A 21,687-nucleotide genomic window follows, 5' to 3' on the forward strand; every position below is an offset into this window, starting at 1 on the left:
CCCTGATCACAATATACTGTGAAAAGTGGAAATCAGAACTGGCTCGATGTAACAAACACAACCACACCCACTCACAAGTGTGCAAGCAGACATGTACATACACACATACACAAACACAAACACATACACACACACACACACACACACACACAAACACATACACAGATACACACATACAAAGAAACACAAACACATTTACTTACAGAGAAGAAGGGGGGAAGGAGGGGAAAGGAGAGGAGATTTACCCACCTAACGTTCCTATTCACCTGGGCATCTATTGTGTTCTCTGCTGGTTTGTGTGCAGTGTCTTTCCCAGGTCCCTGAGGCCCCCCCTGAGGCCTCCCCTTCCATAGACACCATTTCTTTAGTTGACTTGGTCAAAACAAATGAGTTGGACGCACACTTCTCTCAGACACACACTCTTTCCCCCTGTTTAATCAGTGGCCCTACATTTGTCTTCTGTTTGTTCATTAAACGTACATCCTACAATAAAAATAATTATCATGATTAAAATCATAATAATTGTAATAATACTGCAAACCATTATTACAGTAATATTGCAACAGACCATAATGCATGCATATATTTAAACCTTTTAAATTTACTTGGTCTTTTCAAATGTGTTCAAACCATTCGTTTTTTCAACGCTTTCAATGTAGTTCCAGTTGAAAATAACAAATTCATTCTCCGTCTTCTATTATTTAATAAGTGAACTGAAGTGTTGAAAGGGACAGTGTCAGGTCCGGTCTCTGGTCTCAACAGGTGCAGGATCGGGACCTGAGTGTGCATTGTTCCCCCACAGGCTGACAATATGGACTCACATCTGTGTACAAAGCGACGGTCAATATTATGTATGCATGTCTGTGTGTGTTTGTGTGTGCGTACACGTGTGCGCATGTGTGTGTGAATATCAAAATTTGGGCAGTTGGCCTCTTGTAGAAAACCTCAGACACCATGGGGAAAAAGGGGTAAAACCTTTTCTGACCCTGTGTGTGTGTGTGTGCGTGTGCGTGTGCGTGTGCGTGTGCGTGTGCGTGTGTGGGTGCGTGTGCGTGTGTGTGTGCACGCGTATGTTGCGGGGAGAAGATGTGCTTTTGAGTGAGTGCGTCGAGGGGGGTGGGACTTGATAAGAGAGGGTGGGGAGGCCACGAGGACAGGGGGATTGCTTTGTTGCGCAAACAGATATCCGGTTTACATTGTGTGTGTGTGTTTATGTGTGTTTGTTCATGTGTATGTGTGTGCGTGTGTATATGTGTGTCCTTCCATACCCGAGACTCTGAGAAGGTCTGCTGCAGCAGCAGTGTGTTGTGAGCTGTCAGTCAGCACTAAGGTATTGAACATAACAATGGTTTAGTGTCATTCAAACACTCATTTATGATAGTCCCATAGTGAAACTGCTGTGGTTAAGAGTCGGGCTAACCGTCCTCTACTACCGACACAAGGTGAACCTGGGTAACAAGAGGATGTGGGGTGAATGTCTGTAGAATATCTGTAAAATATTCAACTTAAAACTAACTTGCCCTCAGTAGCTGACCAGTTGTCAAAATCCCAGCAGTTGGTATGGACTTTCCTACTCAGAAGCATAGAGCCTTATTAACACTTTACTGGACTGCAGAGGATGTATAACCACTCAATCCCTCATCATGCAAAAAATGGTTTCTCTATTCAAGAAACTTGATGACTTCCTAGGCTTCGTGTCTTTGTCGTGTCCAACACAATGCCTGTGGACCCCCCACCCCTCCTTCAACATAAGAGATGACTTGGTGACACAGGTCAACAACCGTAGGGATGTAACTGTAAAATGTCACTTCCGACACTATCTGAAGATTTGGTCCAAAAGAGGAAGAGAGATTTCCTTGGCCAACCACGCGACGGCGGTCTGACCCTCGGTGTGTCCCCCTAAACGACCGCAACAAAACCAATCCAAACTAGATCTGGGTTTATAAGAGAAGCTGATGGAAAGTGAATGGTGATGTTAGTTGGGGAGAGTAAGTCCGACTAAAGGAATCACCCATACATTTTCCAATGTATGGGTGAGGTGGATGGATGGATCAATTAATTCATGAATGGATGAATGTGTCTTCCCTTAATTGAGTCTCACATTGCAGCATGGTCAGCCGACCAGCCAGATTCCATCAATTCCTTCTGTTGTGCAGCCACAATGTTCATCCTTAAGTGGCAAACAGAGAGTCTGTGTGTGTGTGTGTGTGTGTGTGTGTGTGTGTGTGTGTGTGTGTGTGTGTTGTGTGTGGTGTGTGTGTGTGTGTGTGTGTGTGTGTGTGTGTGTGTGTGTGTGTGCATCTGTGCTTCATTGCATGTGCGTGCATGCATTCTCCGTGGGTGTGTGTGCATATATGTATGTGTGTGTGTGTGTGTGTGTGTGTGTGTGTGTGTGTGGTGTGTGTGTGTTGATGTGTGTGTGTGTGGTGTGTGTGTGGTGTGTGTGTGTGTGGTGTGTGTGTGTGTGCTTAAAGGGGGAGAGGGTGAAGGTTTGTGATGTGTTTGTGAACTCCATAAAGCAATTCTGTGAGACTTGCAGTGTGTATTCTGAAGGGAACCTTCACCCTGGCAACTCAATATCCCTCACCCATCTCTATTCATTTATCTATCTGTCTGTATATTTGTCTGCCCGTCTGTTTGTCCTCGTATTGGCATAGCAAGCTTGTATACCACATGAAATACCTACTGGAAGTGCTAAAACCGACCTGCAAATGCCGTCCAATTCAAAGAGTGATCAGGGGGGAAGCAGAGAAGAACGCTGAAAAAATATAGATAATTTTCTTAATTATTTTTTAATTTCATAGTCCAACGATTCCTTCTTTACGCTTCTTTACTCCTCTTCAGGATTAACATTTTCATTCGCGGCCGGTTTTAATTCATATACTCTCGTGTCCTGGAGTTTAAATAATGGTTCGCTGCTTTTCCACTCTCCCATTATGCCCCTATAGTCCGAGTTTAGACTCTGGTCAACATATAGGCCTACTTCTCATGTGTCGACGTTGTCCACACGCACACGCACACACTCACACAAACACGTCTCCTCCCAATATTTAATTTTAAACCACACCCAGAGGTCCCAGAGCAGGCTCGGACCGAGCCGGACGCGCGCGTCCCCGACAAGCGATGCAGTGTGAACACGCCTAACTTTTTTTTTACTACGAGAATCGCAATTGGCCGTCGGTCACGTTTGGTTTCCTAGTCATTGGAATCGCCGCCGACCTCCTACTCTCTCCCAGTCCCGCTAAAGTCCCCATCACTGCGTTGCTTGGTCTTCCCTCTGGTCAATGAGCGGGTGAGTCGTTATTCTACTTTGTTTTAATGATCTAAACTAGTACTGCATACTTTATTTCTCGTGCAAAGCTTCATGGCATGCGGGACTTTCACATGCAAAACTTTCATATCAGCACGTCGCCAGCGCTCGCCTACAGCCAGTTAACGGTGTGGAGCGAGTGTTGTTGTCGTCTTTAGTTCTTGCCTCATAACCTATCCTAAGGTGTTGTTTTCGTATCTTGTCCTTGCCTCCTAACAAATAAGGTGAAAGTATATTTGTTTTATTTATTTTATGGGTCGCTGGAGGGGCGTTCTTTTCAAGTCGCGCTCGACATTTTCTTGATTTTTTTGGCTGAATTTACTTACTATACCATACTATTCTACTATACTATTCTACCTTCCTGTCAATGCTGTCAGGGGCGCGCGCACGTGTGCGTGTGTGTGCGTGTGTGTGCGTGTGTGCGAGCGTGCAAGCGTGCGGGCGTGCCTGAATGAGAGCGAGAGAGAGAGCGAGAGCGAGAGCGAGAGCGAGAGAGAGAGAGATTATTTCGTTGTTATCACGTACGCCTACCGATATTAGGATATTATCACAAATAAAACACACGAAAGGCCTACCCATGGTGCCCCAACAGCTTGGGAAACGCTCCATGCGGACTTTTGGAAAGTTATGCTTCAGCCAACGTGGTTTACGAGGCATATGTTTTTTAGTATGGCGCCCCCCTGCGTTGTAAATTGGAACCCATAACACGGAAGGACGCAGAGAAAAGATTAATGTCTGAATTTATCACTTGGTTCAAAGGACACAGAGAAAGCTTCATGTCTGAATTGATCACTTGATTAATTTGCCATCTAAGTCCCGATCATGTTATTGATGCTATAGATTCCACTCGGCAAATGAGACTTTGTTAAACCCAAACAAACATATTTATGACACGAAGAAGCCACATTTTTGATACTTTTCCATCTTAGCGTAGGCTGACTGAGCCATAAGCATTAGATTGAAACATCACATTTATGCCCCATTTTAGGCAATATCTTTTACATATTATTATAATACAGATTATTTGTATTAGTTATTAACGATGATTGATATGGTTATGTCACACATTACCATGACAACCAGTGGAAAATTTACAAAAGCCTCCGAGTGCACACACACACACACACACACACACACACACACACCACCACACACACACACACACACACACACACACACACACACACACACACACACACACACACACACACACACACACACACCAATTGCACGTCATTCTGTATTCCAAGAATGTACATTTCCTTCTCCTTCACAATGTGTGCAGTGTGATGTGAACGTCCATAACCTCATTACACCTCGGCATGGCTAAAAGATGGCCCGACGTAGGCCACAAGGACTCAGTGTTGGACGGCTCCAATGCAAACATGTGCTGATGACGGACAGAATGTGGTGCATGCACACTGGAGACAGAGGACGTCTTGCTGTGCTGCATGTAACCACAATGTCAGCCCCACTCTGTCTCCAGGACTAAATTAAAGTCTTACGGATGAAATCAACGTGCGATTCGTTAAGATCATCATCATTTTTATTTTATTAGTTATCCTCAGGGTATTTAAATTGACAAAGACATTTGTTTAAAGTTGTGTCTCCTGTTAGAATGTGGTTAGTGTTAGGGTTAGGTTAGGTTCAGGGTTCTGCAGTGAACCAAACCCATGACGAGAAACAGCGTCCGTGGTGAGACGGTCCCCACACACCAATGGTCAGATTGGAGGTTTCAAGTTCCACCCAAACAAAACAGCACCCGCCTCTTTGTTGTCTCAGCCCCTCCGTCAACACCCTCCTCACAGCCTTTGTGCCGGCACGGTGAAGGCTATTGTGGTGGAGGAACATCACAGAGCCATCAGGCTTGAGGACCTCCTGGAGGTGCTTCCTTTAAAGCCACACCCCCAGGAACTCTCATGTAACCTTCGTATAAACGTGTAGGGACGGAGACGGAACCGTTGCGACCGATGAAATGACGAGCGGGAAGGCCACTGACATTAGTTTTCTACACTTTGGATTGTGGATGTCTGGTTTTACAAAACCATGAATCGTGGAACATCTCATGGTTCTTGATAGATAGTGGTGCACCAAACCGTTACTCAATCCGTTGTTGATGCATTCGAAATGAAATGATTTAACACACAAGAAAGATTAATTGAAAAGCAACCGCAACACTGCAGATATTCATATTTAATAATTATAGTACTAACAGATCTGAGCATGACATATTGTCGGTTGGTTTCTTGGTGGCCTCCGGGAAGATACTTCCCATTGAAGCTCCTGAACTCTGGGACCCCTCGCTCTGTCCCCAATCTAGGAAATTGCCTCTCTGTTTTGGGCTTTGAGCCACAAACGGCTAAATCACCAGTGGATCCCCTGCGGTTTGCAAATCTGCTGAAGTAGTTACCAAATTAAATTCCACGTCCTTCATCATTCTCTCAACATTCTTCCTCTCATTCAGGAAAGTGGAATTGCCAGACATCAGGTTTTTCAGAGATGTGTCTCCCGCTTTTATTGTGGAGTTACTGGGAGCACTGAAATAGTTGCACTGTTGTGGTAACAACGCAGCACCCAGTGTGTGTGTGTGTGTGTGTGTGTGTGTGTGTGTGTGTGTGTGTGTGTGTGTGTGTGTGTACCAGTGACCACACAGCTTCCCGGTTGTGTGGTCACTGGCCTAGCTCCAGGATAAGCTCTGTTATTTGTGTTTTATGTAAAAATAAGACAGGGGACCGCTATTGTTGTGTATACACAGACTCGCACGCACACAAACAGGCCCCCCAAACACAAATAAAAACTGTAGTTGAAACTGCCCCGTTGGTTGGCGTGGTTCTTCTGTATACGTCTGTGATAAGTAAGTAATTAACATTATGTTTAACAAACTGTTCCAAAAGAACCAAACGGTCCGATGGATACGGAACAGACTGCTCTCTGAACGTGTGAGGTGTGTTTAGGAGCAGGCAGATGTTGTGTGACTGGTACGGCAGCTAGCTAGCAGTAAATGCATGTCAAAGGTGCCTTGCTATGCTCGTCCACTGCTCCTTACATAGACCGACCCCTTCAGCCTTCTGCCCCGCAGGGAGACAGCGGCACACGTTGAGCTGCTTGTATCCTGTGGCTGTTTCTGTTTCTTCCCCCACAGGCTGAGTTTCGGTCTGTAAACTATGTTAATGTATCTCACAATGACCTGTGACCGAATCCCAAAGGGGGAACAATCTGAAACTGACTTGAGAGAGAGAGAGAGAGAGAGAGAAAGAGAGTGAGAGTGAGAGTGAGAGTGAGAGTGAGAGGAGAGAGAGAGAGAGGAAAAAAAAGAGAGAGAGAGAGAAAGAGATAGTGAGATAGAAAGATATCGGAGTAGAATGAGACTAAGAGGCCCAGAGACTCTGTGGCTTTGTGTTTTATGAAAAGAGAAAAAAATAGACATTAAGTCAGCATTTTTTCACACACACAAACACACATATACACACACACACACACACACACTCACACACACACACACACACACACACACACACACACACTTAATTTGCACAGTTAGCCAGCCACCCCCCCCTCTCCTCCATCATAAGGCTGAGTGGAGAAGAGGCATGCCTGTTGTTTGTCTGTCTGACACGCAAACGATTGCAGTGCCAAAATGTGGAGGCTAGATAGCCCACGATGCTAAATGACCATCGGTTCGGACAGTCGATCTGCCATAACAAGCCTTCCCACGTCATTCCAACTACCGAACTACCACCCCTTGTTTGTTCGATATTTGCTGCCAAATGGATATACTTGTGTATTTGGAGCTGTGATTCAGCGCCACTATGAGTGTTTCTCCCACTCATCATTATTCATTCGTCTGTTGCCCTCGCACACACACAAACACACACACAAACACACACAGTATGGACCTTTTTTTCAGACATTTCCCTCTGTCTCGCTCCCTCTCATCGTGAACAATTGTTCTGGCAGACGTTTGTAGTGGTGTGAATTTGTTTGTGGTCATAGCATGGTTTGTGTGTCTCTTTTCTTCTGTAGACCGTCTAAATGAAGAAATGCTTTTGGGGACACACTGCAGTTCCGAAGCAGACCTCTAGGTCTAGTTGTGAAGCCTCGTGGCCCACGCTCTCACTATGGTCGGCCCTACACTTTTCCAAATGCTACAAACCATGTCATAGTTTATAAAAAATCAAAACTGAGAATATAACATAGGAAACAAGGCTGTGCTCCAAATTGCTTTCCTTAGCATACAACCGCCTCTGTACTATCTTAACCACATTCTTAGTACACCTCTAAATGTTTTTGGGTTAGTTGCACCCAACACAATCCCTTCGGGTGACAGCGGTGCGTTCCATGGTGGAGTTCATGTGTTCAAAGTCGACCTCAGAGATGACTGAGACTTGGCGGTTGTTGTCCCGGCCACTCGGACAGCGTGGTCTGCGGCACACACACACACACACACACACACACACACATGCACACACACACTCACTCACACACACAAAGAATCACACACAAACAGACACACAAAAAAAACACACATGCTCCAGGGATGCACATACTTCACAAAGACTGTTGAGCACACAGCTTCCTGTCTGAAGGGCAAAGTGTTTTTTATGTTTTTACTGGGACTCCCGTTTGGCGCAGAGGCCTAATTCCTGCTGTCTGGGTGTGTGTGTGTGTGTGTGTGTGTGTGTGTGTGTGTGTGTGTGTGTGTGTGTGCGCGTTTGTGGCTGTGTGGCTGATAGCAGGCATGTTGGCTGTGAACCTCTTTCCTGCTATTGCCTACTCAGCGTCCACAGGAGCTTGCGGGCGGTTGGAGCGGGCGGTATGTGTGTTCGTAGTGCCCGGGTCAAACGCACCACTCCAACTCAAATCATTTCTATCTGAATGTTTATTCATTCATTCATAATTTTCCCATGTGTCTAAGCCTCACTAGACAACACACAGCGTGCGGATGTAGACTCATGGAAAGATCTGGAAAGGGTTATATCTGTTATAAGACATTTCTGTGTTGTGTAAGAATGCAACCTCAACTCTGTCGGGTCAGTGGTCTGAATTTGGTCCAAATCTTTTGGGGGAACAGAGTTTATGTTGCCGGAGGCCAGTCAGAAGCAGACTCGGGTATGAGGCAGTAAGCTGTTCTCATCTGTTGGAAAAAAGCCAAGTTTCTTTTTTAATAAACACAAAATAATGTGCCACACTCCCTCTCATTAGTAGGTGAACTGATTTAATCAAACAAGGGTTGAACGGAGTCCTTTTTGTCCCTGTGGAGATGCCGCATGCTAATGCTAGTTAGTCATGACCGTTAAAGTGATGCAAGGTGACGTTACCTTAACTCTACATCACCATCAGAATCCTCCAAACAATCTGAACACAGTAGTCTGTATCGATGTTAGGCTCTGTGTAACACGCAATGACCCATCCCAGAGTGTTGAGCAAGAGACAACCAGATGTTGAGCACAATATTCACATCACATGAGTCAATAGGAGTGACTCACACACAATGCCTATTTCAAGTATATTTCAGGAATTTTGTTTGGCCTGTGTCACGGTAAATAACTTTGAAACACCGTGATGCTGTTCGATGATACTTTTACTGCGACAGATCTTCTGATATCACAGCAGATTTAGGATACAAAATCAATCATCCTATTTCCATTCAAGCGTTATGTATTTTATTCTCTATGATTATTGTCAGGTTGGTATAGGCGCATGCGGCCATTTTGATTCACATGCACCAAAGTACTGTTTACTCTATGCCAAAGACTCTGAAGTGTAACAACCATACCATTTATGTTGGTTTGCTTTTCTAAGAGCTAAATAAAGACCTCTTCAGATCTTTCATCGAGTCCTAGTCTAGACAAAGGCTTATATAGTAAATATTGTATCGCTTGCGGGAAACACACTCATGCAACACACACACACACACACACACACACACACACAAACACACACGCCGACAAACACACACACGCATATAAACTTCAACATGAACACATAAAATACAGTGTAGCTTAAATGTGACATTAATTGGAGTCAAAACTTTGAGAATATAAATATTTAGGGGGCCCATGTCATTATACTGCCATTTTCAATGTTTTGTTTGGGAATATTTGGCTAATTGGTTGCAGACGGGACAGCTGGCCGGCTTCAGACTAAACAGGCCATGTCTTTAAAACATCTCTGTCCCCCTACTTACTACACTAACCCCATCTAGCGGTCAGGGGACAAACATCACATTACAAACCCACACACACAGATGGCAAACAGTGTATTGACTCCATTTGGGATGTAGATCATTAAGCAGCAAACGTGATAAAGGCACAAATGAGTAGAAACTCCCACACCCTTGACTGCCACTGTCCAGTATTAGTACCGTCTAGCACGTTTACACCCGTACGTGTGTGTTAAAACATGCTCCTCTCTCCACAGACCTCCACAGTCACAGGAACAAGCCTTGTTGTCCGCCTGCACGACCACCAACGAGGCGATTGCTTCATAAAACAGCCAGCTCTCCTCTCAATCCAGGAGGAGCTAGTCCCCGGGGAAGACAATCCAGACGTCAAGCAGTCAAGAAACAGTCGTCCGGCTAGAGCGAGAACCGAGAAGCCATGTTGATCGTCCTAGCCCTGATCATCGTGTTCCATCTGGCCTCAGCTGCGCTGCTGTTTGCAGCCACCATATACAACGTGAGTGCGACTCAAGAGACCCTGGATGAGACAGAGAGGATCCTGGGAAATGTAGTGTCTTGTGTGCGTCATTGGCTCTGTGTTCGGGAGTTGATGTGGGTTTTAATATGCTGCCCCCTGAAGGTTCGACCTGAATGCCATAGCTCATCGGGCCATGGAAACATGTTTCAAACTTAATGAATTTGGTTTGTTTGAGTCAAGTTTCTCGATACGTTAATGAAGAAAGAACATGTGTTTTACCTGCCAGAACCCAGCCGCTAAACAGCTACAAACATAGCAATCGTTACACTTTCACTAGATAGCTAAGACTGACCGATTTGTCTCTTTCTCTATATGTGTGTGTGTGTGTGTCTGTGTCTGTGTCTGTGTGTGTTTCTCCAGTCATGGTGGGTGGTCTCTACCTCCACTGAAAACGTGTACTACTCAGACCTGTGGTTCACCTGCAATGAGACGTGCTACTCCGTGGCCAAGAGCCACACTGCAGACGCAGGTAACCATCTGATGGGGGGGTGTGTGTGTGTGTGTGTGTGTGTGGGTTAGTGTGTGTGGTGTGTGTGTGTGTGTGTGTGTGTGTGTGTGTGTGTGTGTGTGTGTGTGTGTGATATCAGCCCTTTAACACTGTGGTACCACCCCTTTAACACTGTAGCCCCGCCCCTTTAACACTGTAGCACCGCCCCTTTAACACTGTAGCACCACCCCTTCAACACTGTAGCCCCTCCCCTTTATCGCTGTAGCCCCGCCCCTCACGGCCCATGCTCTGCCCCCCCCAGCCTACCTGCAGACGGTGCAGGCCACCATGATCCTGTCCACCATCCTGTGCTGCATGGCCTTCTTCGTCTTCATCCTGCAGCTCTTCAGGCTGCGGCAGGGCGAGCGCTTCGTCTTCACCGCCATCATCCAGCTGCTGGCCTGTAAGTCGACGCCCGCCCACCGCGCTGTTCACACACCCTCACCTGGGGGCCGGTAGGTCAACACACGGGCACACCTGCAGACGTGCACACGGACAGATGGAGTTCAGCGTGAACATTGGCCTGCACTGGGCGCTGTGTTTGAGTTAAACATGACCGATAGTGTATAGTGTTAGATAACAGCCAATAGTATCTTTAAGTATATTTCTATTTTGTATACTGTACTACAATAGGTTGAAGTCAACAATACCAAATGTTTCATGAAAATGTATTCTGCATTTACGGGATGCAATTGTCACGACCCCACTGGTGTCTAGGGGAAACCGGCTCTCTGTCTAGGCAGGAGTCGAGACACATACGTGGTACAACCACAGCTGGTAGGCCACTAGCTTCCGGGGACGACGCTGAAGTTGGCATCCGATTCGCAGCATCCGATTCGGCTTGAAAACCACTTAGAATCTTCAAATCGGTCCTGATTGAAAACCACTACACCTAGACTCTTCAAATCTGGACTACATTATCACAGTGAGGCTATACATTATGTAAAACATAGTTTCAGATTTTTGAACCCTTTACCTATTTGTGAAAATGCAATGCGGGTCTGGACCCCTAAATGAGCCTGTATTGCATTTTCACAAATAGGGTAAAGGTTTCACAAATCTGAAAATATGTTTTACATAATGTATAGCCTCACTGTGATCATTTAGTCCAGATTTGAAGAGTCTAGGTGTAGTGGTTTTCAATCAGGACCGATTTAAACTGGACCAGCTGCCGAATCGGATGCTGCGAATCGGATGCCAACTTCAGCGTCGTCTTCCGGGGCAGGTGTGTAGTGCCTCACCTGGGTTCCTGGTGAGCGCTGGTCCTTCCCTCTCTGGCTATGGAGATAGCCCAAGCGTTGGGGTGAACGATAGCTGTCTCGTTCAGTTATGGTTTACATGTTTAGACAAACACTCGACAAACCAAGACGGTGAAGGGGCGGTCACGTTCCCCCGTTGGACTCCTTAGCTCTGGTGTGTACTGGCATCTGGGTGAATGGCTTTACGAAGTCTTAACCACAGGGCCTGTAACCACTGGCCACCATGCTGTGTGTATCCACCATCTTGGATCCCCCAGGTGACCACAATCAACCAATCAAGGGAGCCACTCCCACCGTTACCATGACCACCAGTTACCAACCAGCTTAACCTTACCCAACAGTAGGATCGTGACACAATTATGCTTGCTACTTTCGTTACTTTCTGTAAAGATATGATAAGATGGCATTTTATTAATCCCAGATGGGAAAAGTAGGCGCCACAGGAGAAGGTATCGGACAGAGGCTGAAGCGGCCCTCGTTGTTCAGATATAAGCAAAAGATCTCAGCATCACATCCGATGCAGGCACGGAGAACAGAGCAGACATCCCCCCAGAGAACGGGAACCACTTCTGTACAAATGTACTCCGCTTTGGTTAGAAGCGTCTGCTAAACGCCCTAAACGTGAGGGTGTGAGGTGACCCTGAGCAAGGCACCCAACCCTAACCGCTCCCGTCGCTGAGCATGGCTGACTCCAACGTCGGCGTGTGAACGTGTGCATGAATCGGTGAACGTCAGGCAAGATCGTAACGCGCTTTGGATCAAAGCGCTTTATAAAGGCTATCCATTGACGTGACCCCTACTCCCCCTCCTCCTCCTCTCCTCTCCTCCACTTCCTCCTCCTCCTCCTCCTCCCCCTCCTCCTCCTCCTCCTCCTCCTCCTCCTCCTCCTCCTCCTCCACTTCCTCCTCCTCCTTCCTCCTCCCCCCTCCTCCTCCTCCTCCTCCTCCTCCTCCTCCTCCTCCTCCTCCTCCTCCTCCTCCTCCTCCTCCTCCTCCACTTCCTCCTCCTCCTCCTCCTCCTCCTCCTCCTCCTCCTCCTCCTCCTCCTCCCCCTCCTCCTCCTCCTCCTCCTCCTCCTTCTCCTCCTCCTCCACTTCCTCCTCCTCCTCCTCCTCCTCCTCCTCCTTCCTCCTCCTCCTCCTCCTCCTCCTCCTCTGGGCGACAGCTGTCTGCGTGATGGTGGCGGCGTCTGTGTACACGGCGCAGAAGGACAGCTTCCACGAGCCGAAGCTGCGGGCGGGCACCTACAGCTCCTCCTTCTACCTGGCCTGGGCCAGCTTCCCCATGACCCTGCTGAGCGGCATCATGTACCTGGTCCTCCGCAAGCGCAAATAAGGACCGGCCCTGCCCCGACAGAGCGCCAGAGAGCTGTACCACCATCGCTGAAGGTCAGAGGGGAGCTCAGGCTGCTGCTTTTGGACCACGCCAACTCTCAAAGTGGGGTGTGCAGCCGGGTCTCTGGTGTCGTCTGAGGTTGTCATGCAGGAAGGGGTCTTAGTGGAGTTAATCAAGTGTCGGCTTGTTGGTGAAACAATGGCTTTGGCTGGCATGCTCTACTCTATCTAAATTGAAGGTATGGTATGGTAGGCTCCCTCTAGCTTTTATATATATATATATACATACATATATATATATAGATATTTAACTCAATGGGCAAAAGTTAGGCTGCTGTTGTGTGTCAAGTTACTCATCAGGATGTTCTGCATCGTGCATCAAACACACAAACACTTACACACACATGCAGACACAGAGTGCAGATATAGAGACACACTACGGCCACGTGCATTGAACTCCCCTCAATTCCACTCACCATGAATCTCACTGCAATATAGCATCACTATAGCGTGTACTGCTACAACACTGAGGTCACACTTATCGCATTCCCGTTACTAAACCAAACCAATCAAAGCCTAGGAATTATTTTGAAATATTTTGAGATGCAGACGTCTCACACAAACAGGAGAGGACTTAGTAACGTGCTAAAGCTAGTGTTCAAGGAAATCGATCTGTACATATTTGCTTTGTGTGTATAATAGAAGTTAGTACTACAACTGCTTTGCATAATATGAATAGGAAGAATGTATGGAGTTAGAATCATGCACACACGCAAAACCCATGCCAAAACCCTGCACACACGCAAAACGTGTTTTGCGTGTGTGCGGGGTTTTGGCATGATTCTAACTCCATAAGAATGTGTATGCACACCTGTGTACATACACACAATCGAGGTATAATAGAGGTTTGGTGTGAAGACCGATGTAGGATTATCTTATTATATTTCTATATTTTTGTTATGTAACTGACTCTTGTGTTCTAATGATGGGAAGGAACCAATTATGTGCTGTGACTTTTTACGTTTTCTTTTTGAGGTGTGCATAGGAAAAAAAACACACTGCACACTTTTATATTATGAAAAGATATGAAAATGGGATAGCTATTTATTTGTTTCAAACCACTAGAGCATAAAAGCAATTAAATATTCAGATTGTCGGATTGAAGTCCAGCGAAACATGTTAGATCAAATGTTTTTTCCATTTTCTTTTGCTTTGCTATTTTCTTACCTGTCATTCTCCAATGCTAAAGTGAAGCTCCAAAACACCACCTTCTACCTGTGGCTTCCCTGGACAGACCAAGGGCATATATTAGAGCCAAGCCTGAGGTAATATTCAGCCTGGTATTAACTTGAGATCTAGACTGGATCACCCTGTTCTTGGCATTAATCATCAAAATGCTTTATGAGGAATCCTTATTTTATTAAGATAATTTTTGATAATATCTTTAGGATTTTTTGGATTAACAAGTTAGGCCAATTTAACATCAGTACTGGAATGATGTAAGCAACATACTGGAGCACCTAGGGTTTGTGCTTGTGTGTGTGTTTCAGCATTTTGGCCCAAGATTATAATATACAGATGTACGGATAGATAGATAGATACAACTTTATTAATCCCCCGGAGGGGAAATTCCTTTGTTACAGCAAAGAAGCAGCATTAACATCACAGTAATTCTATTTAACCTTTTTTTTCACTATTAATAAAATATGTTTTGCTTATGGTGAAAGAATTGGAGTAAGTGGGACTCAAAGAATACAAGGGGAACATCATTTCCATCTGTAGTGTTGAAAATGTCTTAGGTCAATTTATTTAGTGATTTGATTCGATTTTGTTTTGTGTTTAGCGCTGTGCCTTTTAAATATTTGTCTTGGTCATTGAAGTATTAATTACAACACGTTCGGTTTGCTTCAACCAAGAAACTTGTTTCCATGTTTTACCGTGAATACAATCTGTGACTGTACAATACAAAACTCGACCAGAGAGAAACACTGTTCTGTGATTTTGGTGGTTTGTATGCGTGTGTTTGGCCTACATATCATATTTGTACCTGTATGTTTTCAATTTTTTCAATAGTTCTTCTGAGGGGGATCAAACATTGGACATTTACTTAAGACGTCGCACACGTGTACACGTCCTTCTTGTAATGTTTTCATTTAACTAAAGTATTGTTTGGCTGTCTAAAATCAATATATGTATTTTAAATTGAAAGCATATCATCAAAGGCTAAAACAGTGGAATGGTTTTGATAAGAGGACAAGAATGTCTGTGCTATAGCCTGCAACATTAAACATATCTGTTGTGTAAATGTTTTCAGTTTTCCCTAATTAAGTAGAGGCCTACCAAACGAGCTACTGGGCTCAACTCTTGTTGAGCTCAATACATTTATTTTGCAAAACAAACTGGATATGTAACCCTGTGTGATCATTTGATTATTTCACTATATTGAATAAAATTGATATCACTGGATTGACAACACTGCTGTTCCCTCTGCTATAATAACGCGAGCTGCTGTTGTTGAGCTTGGAGCTAAATCAAGATTGTTCATCGGGCGCCGGTAGGGGGAGGCACAACGGTTATTTTTGTGACAAGCATTTTGTTATTTTTTAATAGGCCCGACTTCGAGACTAGATCGAAAGTTTCTCCTTTATTGTATAACATTTGTCCGTGCATTGAATACAATTGCCTCTACACATCTATTTCCTTAATATGTCTCGTTTTAATGTGAGCAAAATTTGAACACGCTCAGGATACAAAATGATGTCCAAACGATGACTTGAAACATATCGACCAAAGAAAATGACAATTCAGATAAATGATCTGTCCAAAGCGGACTCCGATAATAATCTCGTCGTTTTCCCAATGTCCATCTAGTGGCCGCTTCTCTATTTTACACAACTGTGCTATCCGTGGTGCTGAAACACTGCTCCAAAGCGAACGTCTCTTCGAGAATACTTATCAAACCGTTCCTTCAGTGTTGACAAACCCAATAAAGAATGGTTTATTAATGATTCAATTGTTTGTGATAGTGTCTATTGAGCTACACATTTAGACTGATGCACTATTTTTAATTGGTGAACTTGTGTCACCTGAATACATGACATCGATTAGTTCACAGTCCAACACCTGCACAAATAGCAGTGTAGCCAACAACAAAACAATCCATTCTACTCACCGTTGAACAAAACAGTGTATTTATGTTGATCAATGTATTTAAATTATAAATATTTATCTCCCCATAGGTTTAAAGTCGTTTGCATAATTGTTCACAATTATTTAATTCATACATAAATCTCAATGTAGCTCATTGAATGTACTTTGATTTAAAAAAAAAATAGATAATATAAAGCAAAGGCCTTCACTAAAGTTCAATCTTCATATATTTTATTCCATGAATAAATAACAACAATAAATAAAATAATAAATAAAGACATTTCAAATACCTAATACTTAGTACAAATAGCATATATACTGTGTATATCACTCCATCCAGCTCCTGGTTCGCCCTGTGTGTAGTGGGTTCATCTAAAAAGGTCGTGGCTCCACAAACAAACTATATTAAGGTCACAACGAGCTGCTGCTGCTGCTGCTGCTGCTGTCCTTCAACCCATCCCCCACGACTGCATCACATCATCACATCACATCAGGACACCACCCCCTATGGGACACAGCCACACACACACACACACACGTGCATGTGTGCACACGCACAGAGACACACGCAGGCACACACACAAATGTTTGCAGACACGCCAAAACACACAAACACACATATACACGCACACACGTATAGGAATAAATCCCTTCCCTCCAATAGGATATAGGCATTCAAGTGGAAGGAAGAAAATCTCAGTTGAACAACAAAATGAGCTCCATAAAGGATCTAGGTAAGAGGTGAGGAGGGAGGGACTAACGCACACAACACCTACACACGTCTTCCTCAATGGAAATAGTTAACACGTCGTGGTTGGCTACTTTGGTAGTTGTTTGTATTTTTTCTATCTCCGTCCTCGCTAAAGTCTAGACACCCATGGGAGAGATGAGTAGGGTTGGGAGGGGGGTCAACGGAGGGCGTGGTTAACCTCGGGACTCCAACGATCTGTTTAGGAAAGGAACAAACGGCAGAAGGGCCCTGGGTTGAAACAACTGTGGTGTACCGGCATGTTTGATCTGATGCAACGTGCTACGGCTGTTTGCATACAGACACACAAGAGAAAACATTTTAAATATATATAACAGTACATAACAGTCAACTGAATAGATAAAAAAACAACATGCAGACGCAATTAAAACCAAAAACACTGATTAAAAAAAGAAAATTCATCAATAGAAAAATAATAAATACATACAAACCTATAGAAATGCTCACGTTTGGAAAATATGTGTTTCTTTTAATAGATTTCAAAAGAAAAAACGGATGAGAAATGACTTAACCTAAATATAGAGTCATACATGCCCCACCCACCCACCCACCCACCCACCCACCCACCCACCCACCCACACCCACACCCACACACACACACACACACGCCTTCCAAAGGGCGGCGCGAACGAAACAGAATCAGGAGCCTCACGAGTAGCTGGTGTGCTGCTGGCGTCGGCGGGCGCTGCGCATCTTCTCGAAGCGCGCCTCCATCTCCTCCAGCACCTTGGGCGTGTAGCGCACCACCAGCTTCACCGAGCCCTGGGCCGCCTTCAGCAGCTCCACCGCCTTCTCGTGGTGCTCGCCCTCCACGCTCTGAGGACGACCGGCGCACACGGGAGACGGTGACCTCCAGCCCCGCACAGCGACGCAGACTGAGGCGCTGAGACGGGCCGACCGCCCGCGCCCCAGGCTTAGCTCCAGAGATGTTACGATACCTTAATGTCCTTCCCGACGCCGGTTCCGATAACTGAACTTAAGTTCCGGCCGATACAGAGCGTCATTTTTTATTTTAACAGCCGTATGCTACAAACCCTGTATGGCTATACCGATACAGCGTTTAGTATTGGGGCCTACTAATAGCACTTGTTCGGATTGAAGGGCTCTCTTGCAAAGACAGGAATTGGCAGTCGGTTCACTTACTGTCGAAAAAAATATAGTAATTGTAAGTCGCTTTGAATAAAAGTATGAATGAGTATGAATTCTACAGAGCTTCCTATTATCATCTAGTTTGTCTGGAAAATAAAAAAACAAGCTTGTACTCTTATTTGCGCCATTTTAACGCACGCCCAGTAGCTTTCACTTATTTACAGGCATTTCACAAAAACAAATCCAACATGTTTCTAGCTCTCATACCATCGTCCAAAATAGATCGAATTTAACAAAGAATATTGTCCTGAGTAAAAGGAAAGAGGACGCGTGTTTTACCACTCCGTTGACCGAGAGCAGCTGGTCGCCCCTCTTCAGGCCCCCCTGGCGATCGGCCACCCCCCCCGGGATGACCCTGGAGATGTAGATGGGGGAGTTCTGCTCCTTGCCCCCCATGATGTTGAAGCCCAGGCCCTCCTCTGTCTTGGGGAGCTCCACCACCCTGGGGTGGGCGTGACCCTCGCTGGCTGCGAAGGCCGCGACTGTGGCCTGAAGTGGGGGCGGGGGGGGCGATAAGAAAATACCCTTTGATGACATCGACAGTGACTAACAGTGTTGCCAGATTGGGCCAGATTTTCAAGTTTGCCGAGTAGCATCTGCTTGCAGCCTGACCCAGTCAAACAAATAAATGAAATAAAAGATTGTTTTAAGCCTTTAGTCTGTTGTAAATACCTTTGCAGTGGCCTGCGCACGCACCTCCGGCCCCCCTGCTATGTCTAGGGTGTCGTAGAGCTGCTCGTAGACCTGCAGTAGAAGAGGATAAATATCAAGACTTTATTGGTCAGTCGATGCGTCCAAAGGACATTGAGGCATTAGTTCCGGAGGAGGGAAGGAGAGTGGTTAGACACTTGGAATTGGTCTGTGAGTTCACTTGAGGCATGCAAACATGGACAAGCAGGTTAGAAAGGCCGGTCTCCTGTGTTTGAGTTTTGAATCAAATGAGTTACAACGCTCATCGAAGTGGCATGCTTTAAAATGAATTTATACGTAGTGGGTGTATTTTTGTGGTTACACCATTTATGAACAGATTTGACTCTTGACCAAGCACTGAATCTCATTCCCTAAATCTCAAGCCTTAAATAATAATAATAATAAAGGTTCAGGTTTGTCCGAGGATAATAAATAAGCAAAAAACCTCAGAATATAACGCTATTATACTACTAATTAACGTCCTTTTAGTGGGCAGACTCCCTCTTACCTCAAAATAAAAATATGATAAACCAGGTTTATAGGATGTATATGACTACAGACATCATAGATCAGGTTAGTGAGCAGGTTAGTCCACAGGTTGATGGGTGCAGGTGGTAGTGCTACTTGGTTAACAACTGCGACGCAGACACAGATATGTCAACACAGTGCATCAGGGGTGGGGGGGGAGTAGTGGGTGAGAGGTGGCCTGTTCAAGAGCAGGGGTTAGGTCCAGTGCGGGGGCTTCCGGATTAGGATTTAGAGACGATTGACAGTTTAAATGCATGACAGTGAAAAACTCCATTTTAAATGACCCAAGGAAAAGGCTCTTATCCATGTCCTTGGTATCTGCAAATGCAATCATGTGTGCAGGAAGAAGGTCAGGAGGCCGTCCTAGGTGCAGCACCAGTGAAGACGGTGGTATGAACTAGTAGCCTACCTGGGGACATACCTACGCATAGAGAGGCTCAGAGAAGAGTAGCTCCACTGTAAGAGGTTGAAACATTATACTGTATTAATGCCTATTGTTTTTTATCACATCTGTAGTACATTTGGTCGATACATGATATTTTGTGTAATTTCCAAAAACTCCAGACAAAGTCCTCAGATGGGATGACGGCATTTTCTGTCAACTGGTGGAAAAGGGCAGTTTGTTTGGTTTCGTTTGGTTTCATAAAATCGTAGTGAATGGTGAATGGTGGTAACTCATAATGGTTCATATTCTTTACTCGTTTAAATGGTATAAACATAGTAACAATTCAATGTATTGAATATTCTCCATTCTCTGGCAATAATCAGATTTCGCATACCACTCTTTACGGAAACCATTGGCTAAATAAACACCCTGCTGTGAAGTTTGAACCCGATTTGCAGGCAATATTTATGTCACCAATGTCATGAGCAATTCCTCCTGCACCATCCAACCCTCTAGGGGCCCTAGGGGGAGATTTGTTGGGATCCTCACCTCTCTGATGGCGGCACAGAACTTGCTCTGCAGGACTCTCTGCAGGGCCTGTAGCTTGGGAGGGGGTAGTTCCCCGCTGCGTTGCAGCCGGTCCAGGAGCTCGATCACCCGGCACACGTCTGACATGACGAGCAGAGAACACAGAAAGTTGATTTGGGACGACAACGATCACTCAAAGAAACGGTCCCTCAAAAGTCCAGATTTCGATGTTTTCATTGTGACAAAATAAAAGTTCGATATAATGGAATCCATCGAGAGTTAGAGATGTTGTGCCAACCTAAAGACAATAATTCTGGATTTATTATGAAATGTTTTGAACACATGCCGGACATACGAACAGTGAAAGGTACAAAACAAAGTCCTACTTCCGTTCCTAAACCTGAGGCATTGAATCGATTCAGGAATTATACAACAAACGATTACTTTGACTGGCATGCGATAAACAGAGTTTAACCTAGATTTAATCGGACAGGCTTCCTATCGTAATGTTAAACTTGCTCACGTTAAGATCTAACGTTACGTCGCATAGGTTCGGATATATAACATCTTGTTTCCATGAAGGAAAACGACTAGGGAATGTGATTTCATAGCTCAAAGCATATTCAAGTGAGGAACACAGTGCAGCGTACAAGAGATGAATGTATAACAAAGCCAGGAGATCGCTGTCAGAAGCTAACTAGTGTAGCATGTCATATGATCGGAAGGGATTTGAACCGGGCATCCAGAGACGTGGAGCTCACTGTTCGCAGCATACACACACCAGCAGCAAGCCGTGTCGTCTGTTAATACTAATGCAAGGCCAAAACATTGGTTAATAGTAAGAAATGTAAATAGTCAGCGCTGCCTATGCAAGGCTAACCACAGAAGACGTCGCCCTGCACTGCTGCGTAATGTCGCGTTGCTCCAAGACGCACAGATCGGAGCCTTGCTGTAATATTAACATTCTCACGATTCAATCATATATACAGTTACCTCTTTCTAAGCAAAGCGGCTCTGACATCGTAGCCATGTCAGTTTCCTTCCCAGAGTGATAATAGGATGACATCATGTTGAGCTCCTCTGTTCGGGCGCTGCGGTGAAGCAGGAGGCGGGTGGACGATCCAAGACCACTAGATGCGATTAGTAAATCCGGGGTAGGACTTAAATACAGTGGCTACGGTGAAAACGATGTTTGTATGAACCCTCTCAAGAAATCCAAGGGGCATAAATCCAGGTTACAGTGCGTTTGAGGTCTTTTCTGTTGCAGATCATACGCTAAAGCTGGTCCGGAATAGCCCAGGCAACGTTTACGCAACCGATTGGTAAAGCGTGATTTTAATTAGCCCGACAGCTCACATTGTGCGTGCCATAGTCTTATGCTTCAGGCTTAACAAAATGATG

At 45.1% G+C, this 21,687-nt stretch overlaps 2 protein-coding genes across 3 annotated transcripts; one reads left to right on the top strand and one right to left on the bottom strand.

Annotated features, from left to right (window-relative positions):
* Window positions 1-3,080: 3,080 nt before the first annotated feature.
* On the top strand, window positions 3,081-16,215 carry emp2 (epithelial membrane protein 2). Of its 2 annotated transcripts, none has more exons than XM_056605464.1 (5): window positions 3,081-3,292; window positions 9,731-9,987; window positions 10,369-10,477; window positions 10,758-10,898; window positions 12,919-16,215. In XM_056605464.1, exons 2-5 carry the CDS (start codon window positions 9,910-9,912, stop codon window positions 13,086-13,088), a joined length of 498 nt encoding a protein of 165 aa, XP_056461439.1. In that variant the 5' UTR covers window positions 3,081-3,292; window positions 9,731-9,909; the 3' UTR covers window positions 13,089-16,215. The 2 variants fall into 2 exon arrangements, with proteins under 2 accessions (XP_056461439.1, XP_056461449.1); XM_056605474.1 differs by having other exon boundaries at window positions 9,827-9,987.
* On the bottom strand, window positions 15,904-21,556 carry lin7b (lin-7 homolog B (C. elegans)). The gene is made up of 6 exons (XM_056605356.1): window positions 21,280-21,556; window positions 20,308-20,426; window positions 18,828-18,899; window positions 18,435-18,644; window positions 17,659-17,822; window positions 15,904-17,183 (listed from the first exon to the last, which is right to left on the bottom strand). Exons 1-6 carry the CDS (start codon window positions 21,353-21,355, stop codon window positions 17,162-17,164), a joined length of 663 nt encoding a protein of 220 aa, XP_056461331.1. The 5' UTR covers window positions 21,356-21,556; the 3' UTR covers window positions 15,904-17,161.
* Between the last annotated feature and the right edge of the window lie 131 nt (window positions 21,557-21,687).

The sequence above is a fragment of the Gadus chalcogrammus genome, chromosome 2 (assembly GCF_026213295.1).
Source record: "Gadus chalcogrammus isolate NIFS_2021 chromosome 2, NIFS_Gcha_1.0, whole genome shotgun sequence".
Classification (NCBI taxonomy): Eukaryota; Metazoa; Chordata; class Actinopteri; order Gadiformes; family Gadidae; genus Gadus; species Gadus chalcogrammus.

Excerpts from the sequence above, each read along its gene's own strand:
- lin7b (XM_056605356.1), bottom strand. The coding sequence starts at position 21,355 with ATGATGTCATCCTATTATCACTCTGGGAAGGAAACTGACATGGCTACG. Across the intron at positions 17,823-18,434 it reads TGCTCTCGGTCAACGGAGTG|AGCGTGGAGGGCGAGCACCA; the intron begins GTAAAACACGCG and ends GGTCGTCCTCAG. Across the intron at positions 17,184-17,658 it reads CAGCAGCACACCAGCTACTC|ATCGTTGGAGTCCCGAGGTT; the intron begins GTGAGGCTCCTG and ends TTTCCTAAACAG.
- emp2 (XM_056605464.1), top strand. The coding sequence starts at position 9,910 with ATGTTGATCGTCCTAGCCCTGATCATCGTGTTCCATCTGGCCTCAGCT. Across the intron at positions 9,988-10,368 it reads TTGCAGCCACCATATACAAC|TCATGGTGGGTGGTCTCTAC; the intron begins GTGAGTGCGACT and ends GTGTTTCTCCAG. Across the intron at positions 10,478-10,757 it reads GAGCCACACTGCAGACGCAG|CCTACCTGCAGACGGTGCAG; the intron begins GTAACCATCTGA and ends TGCCCCCCCCAG.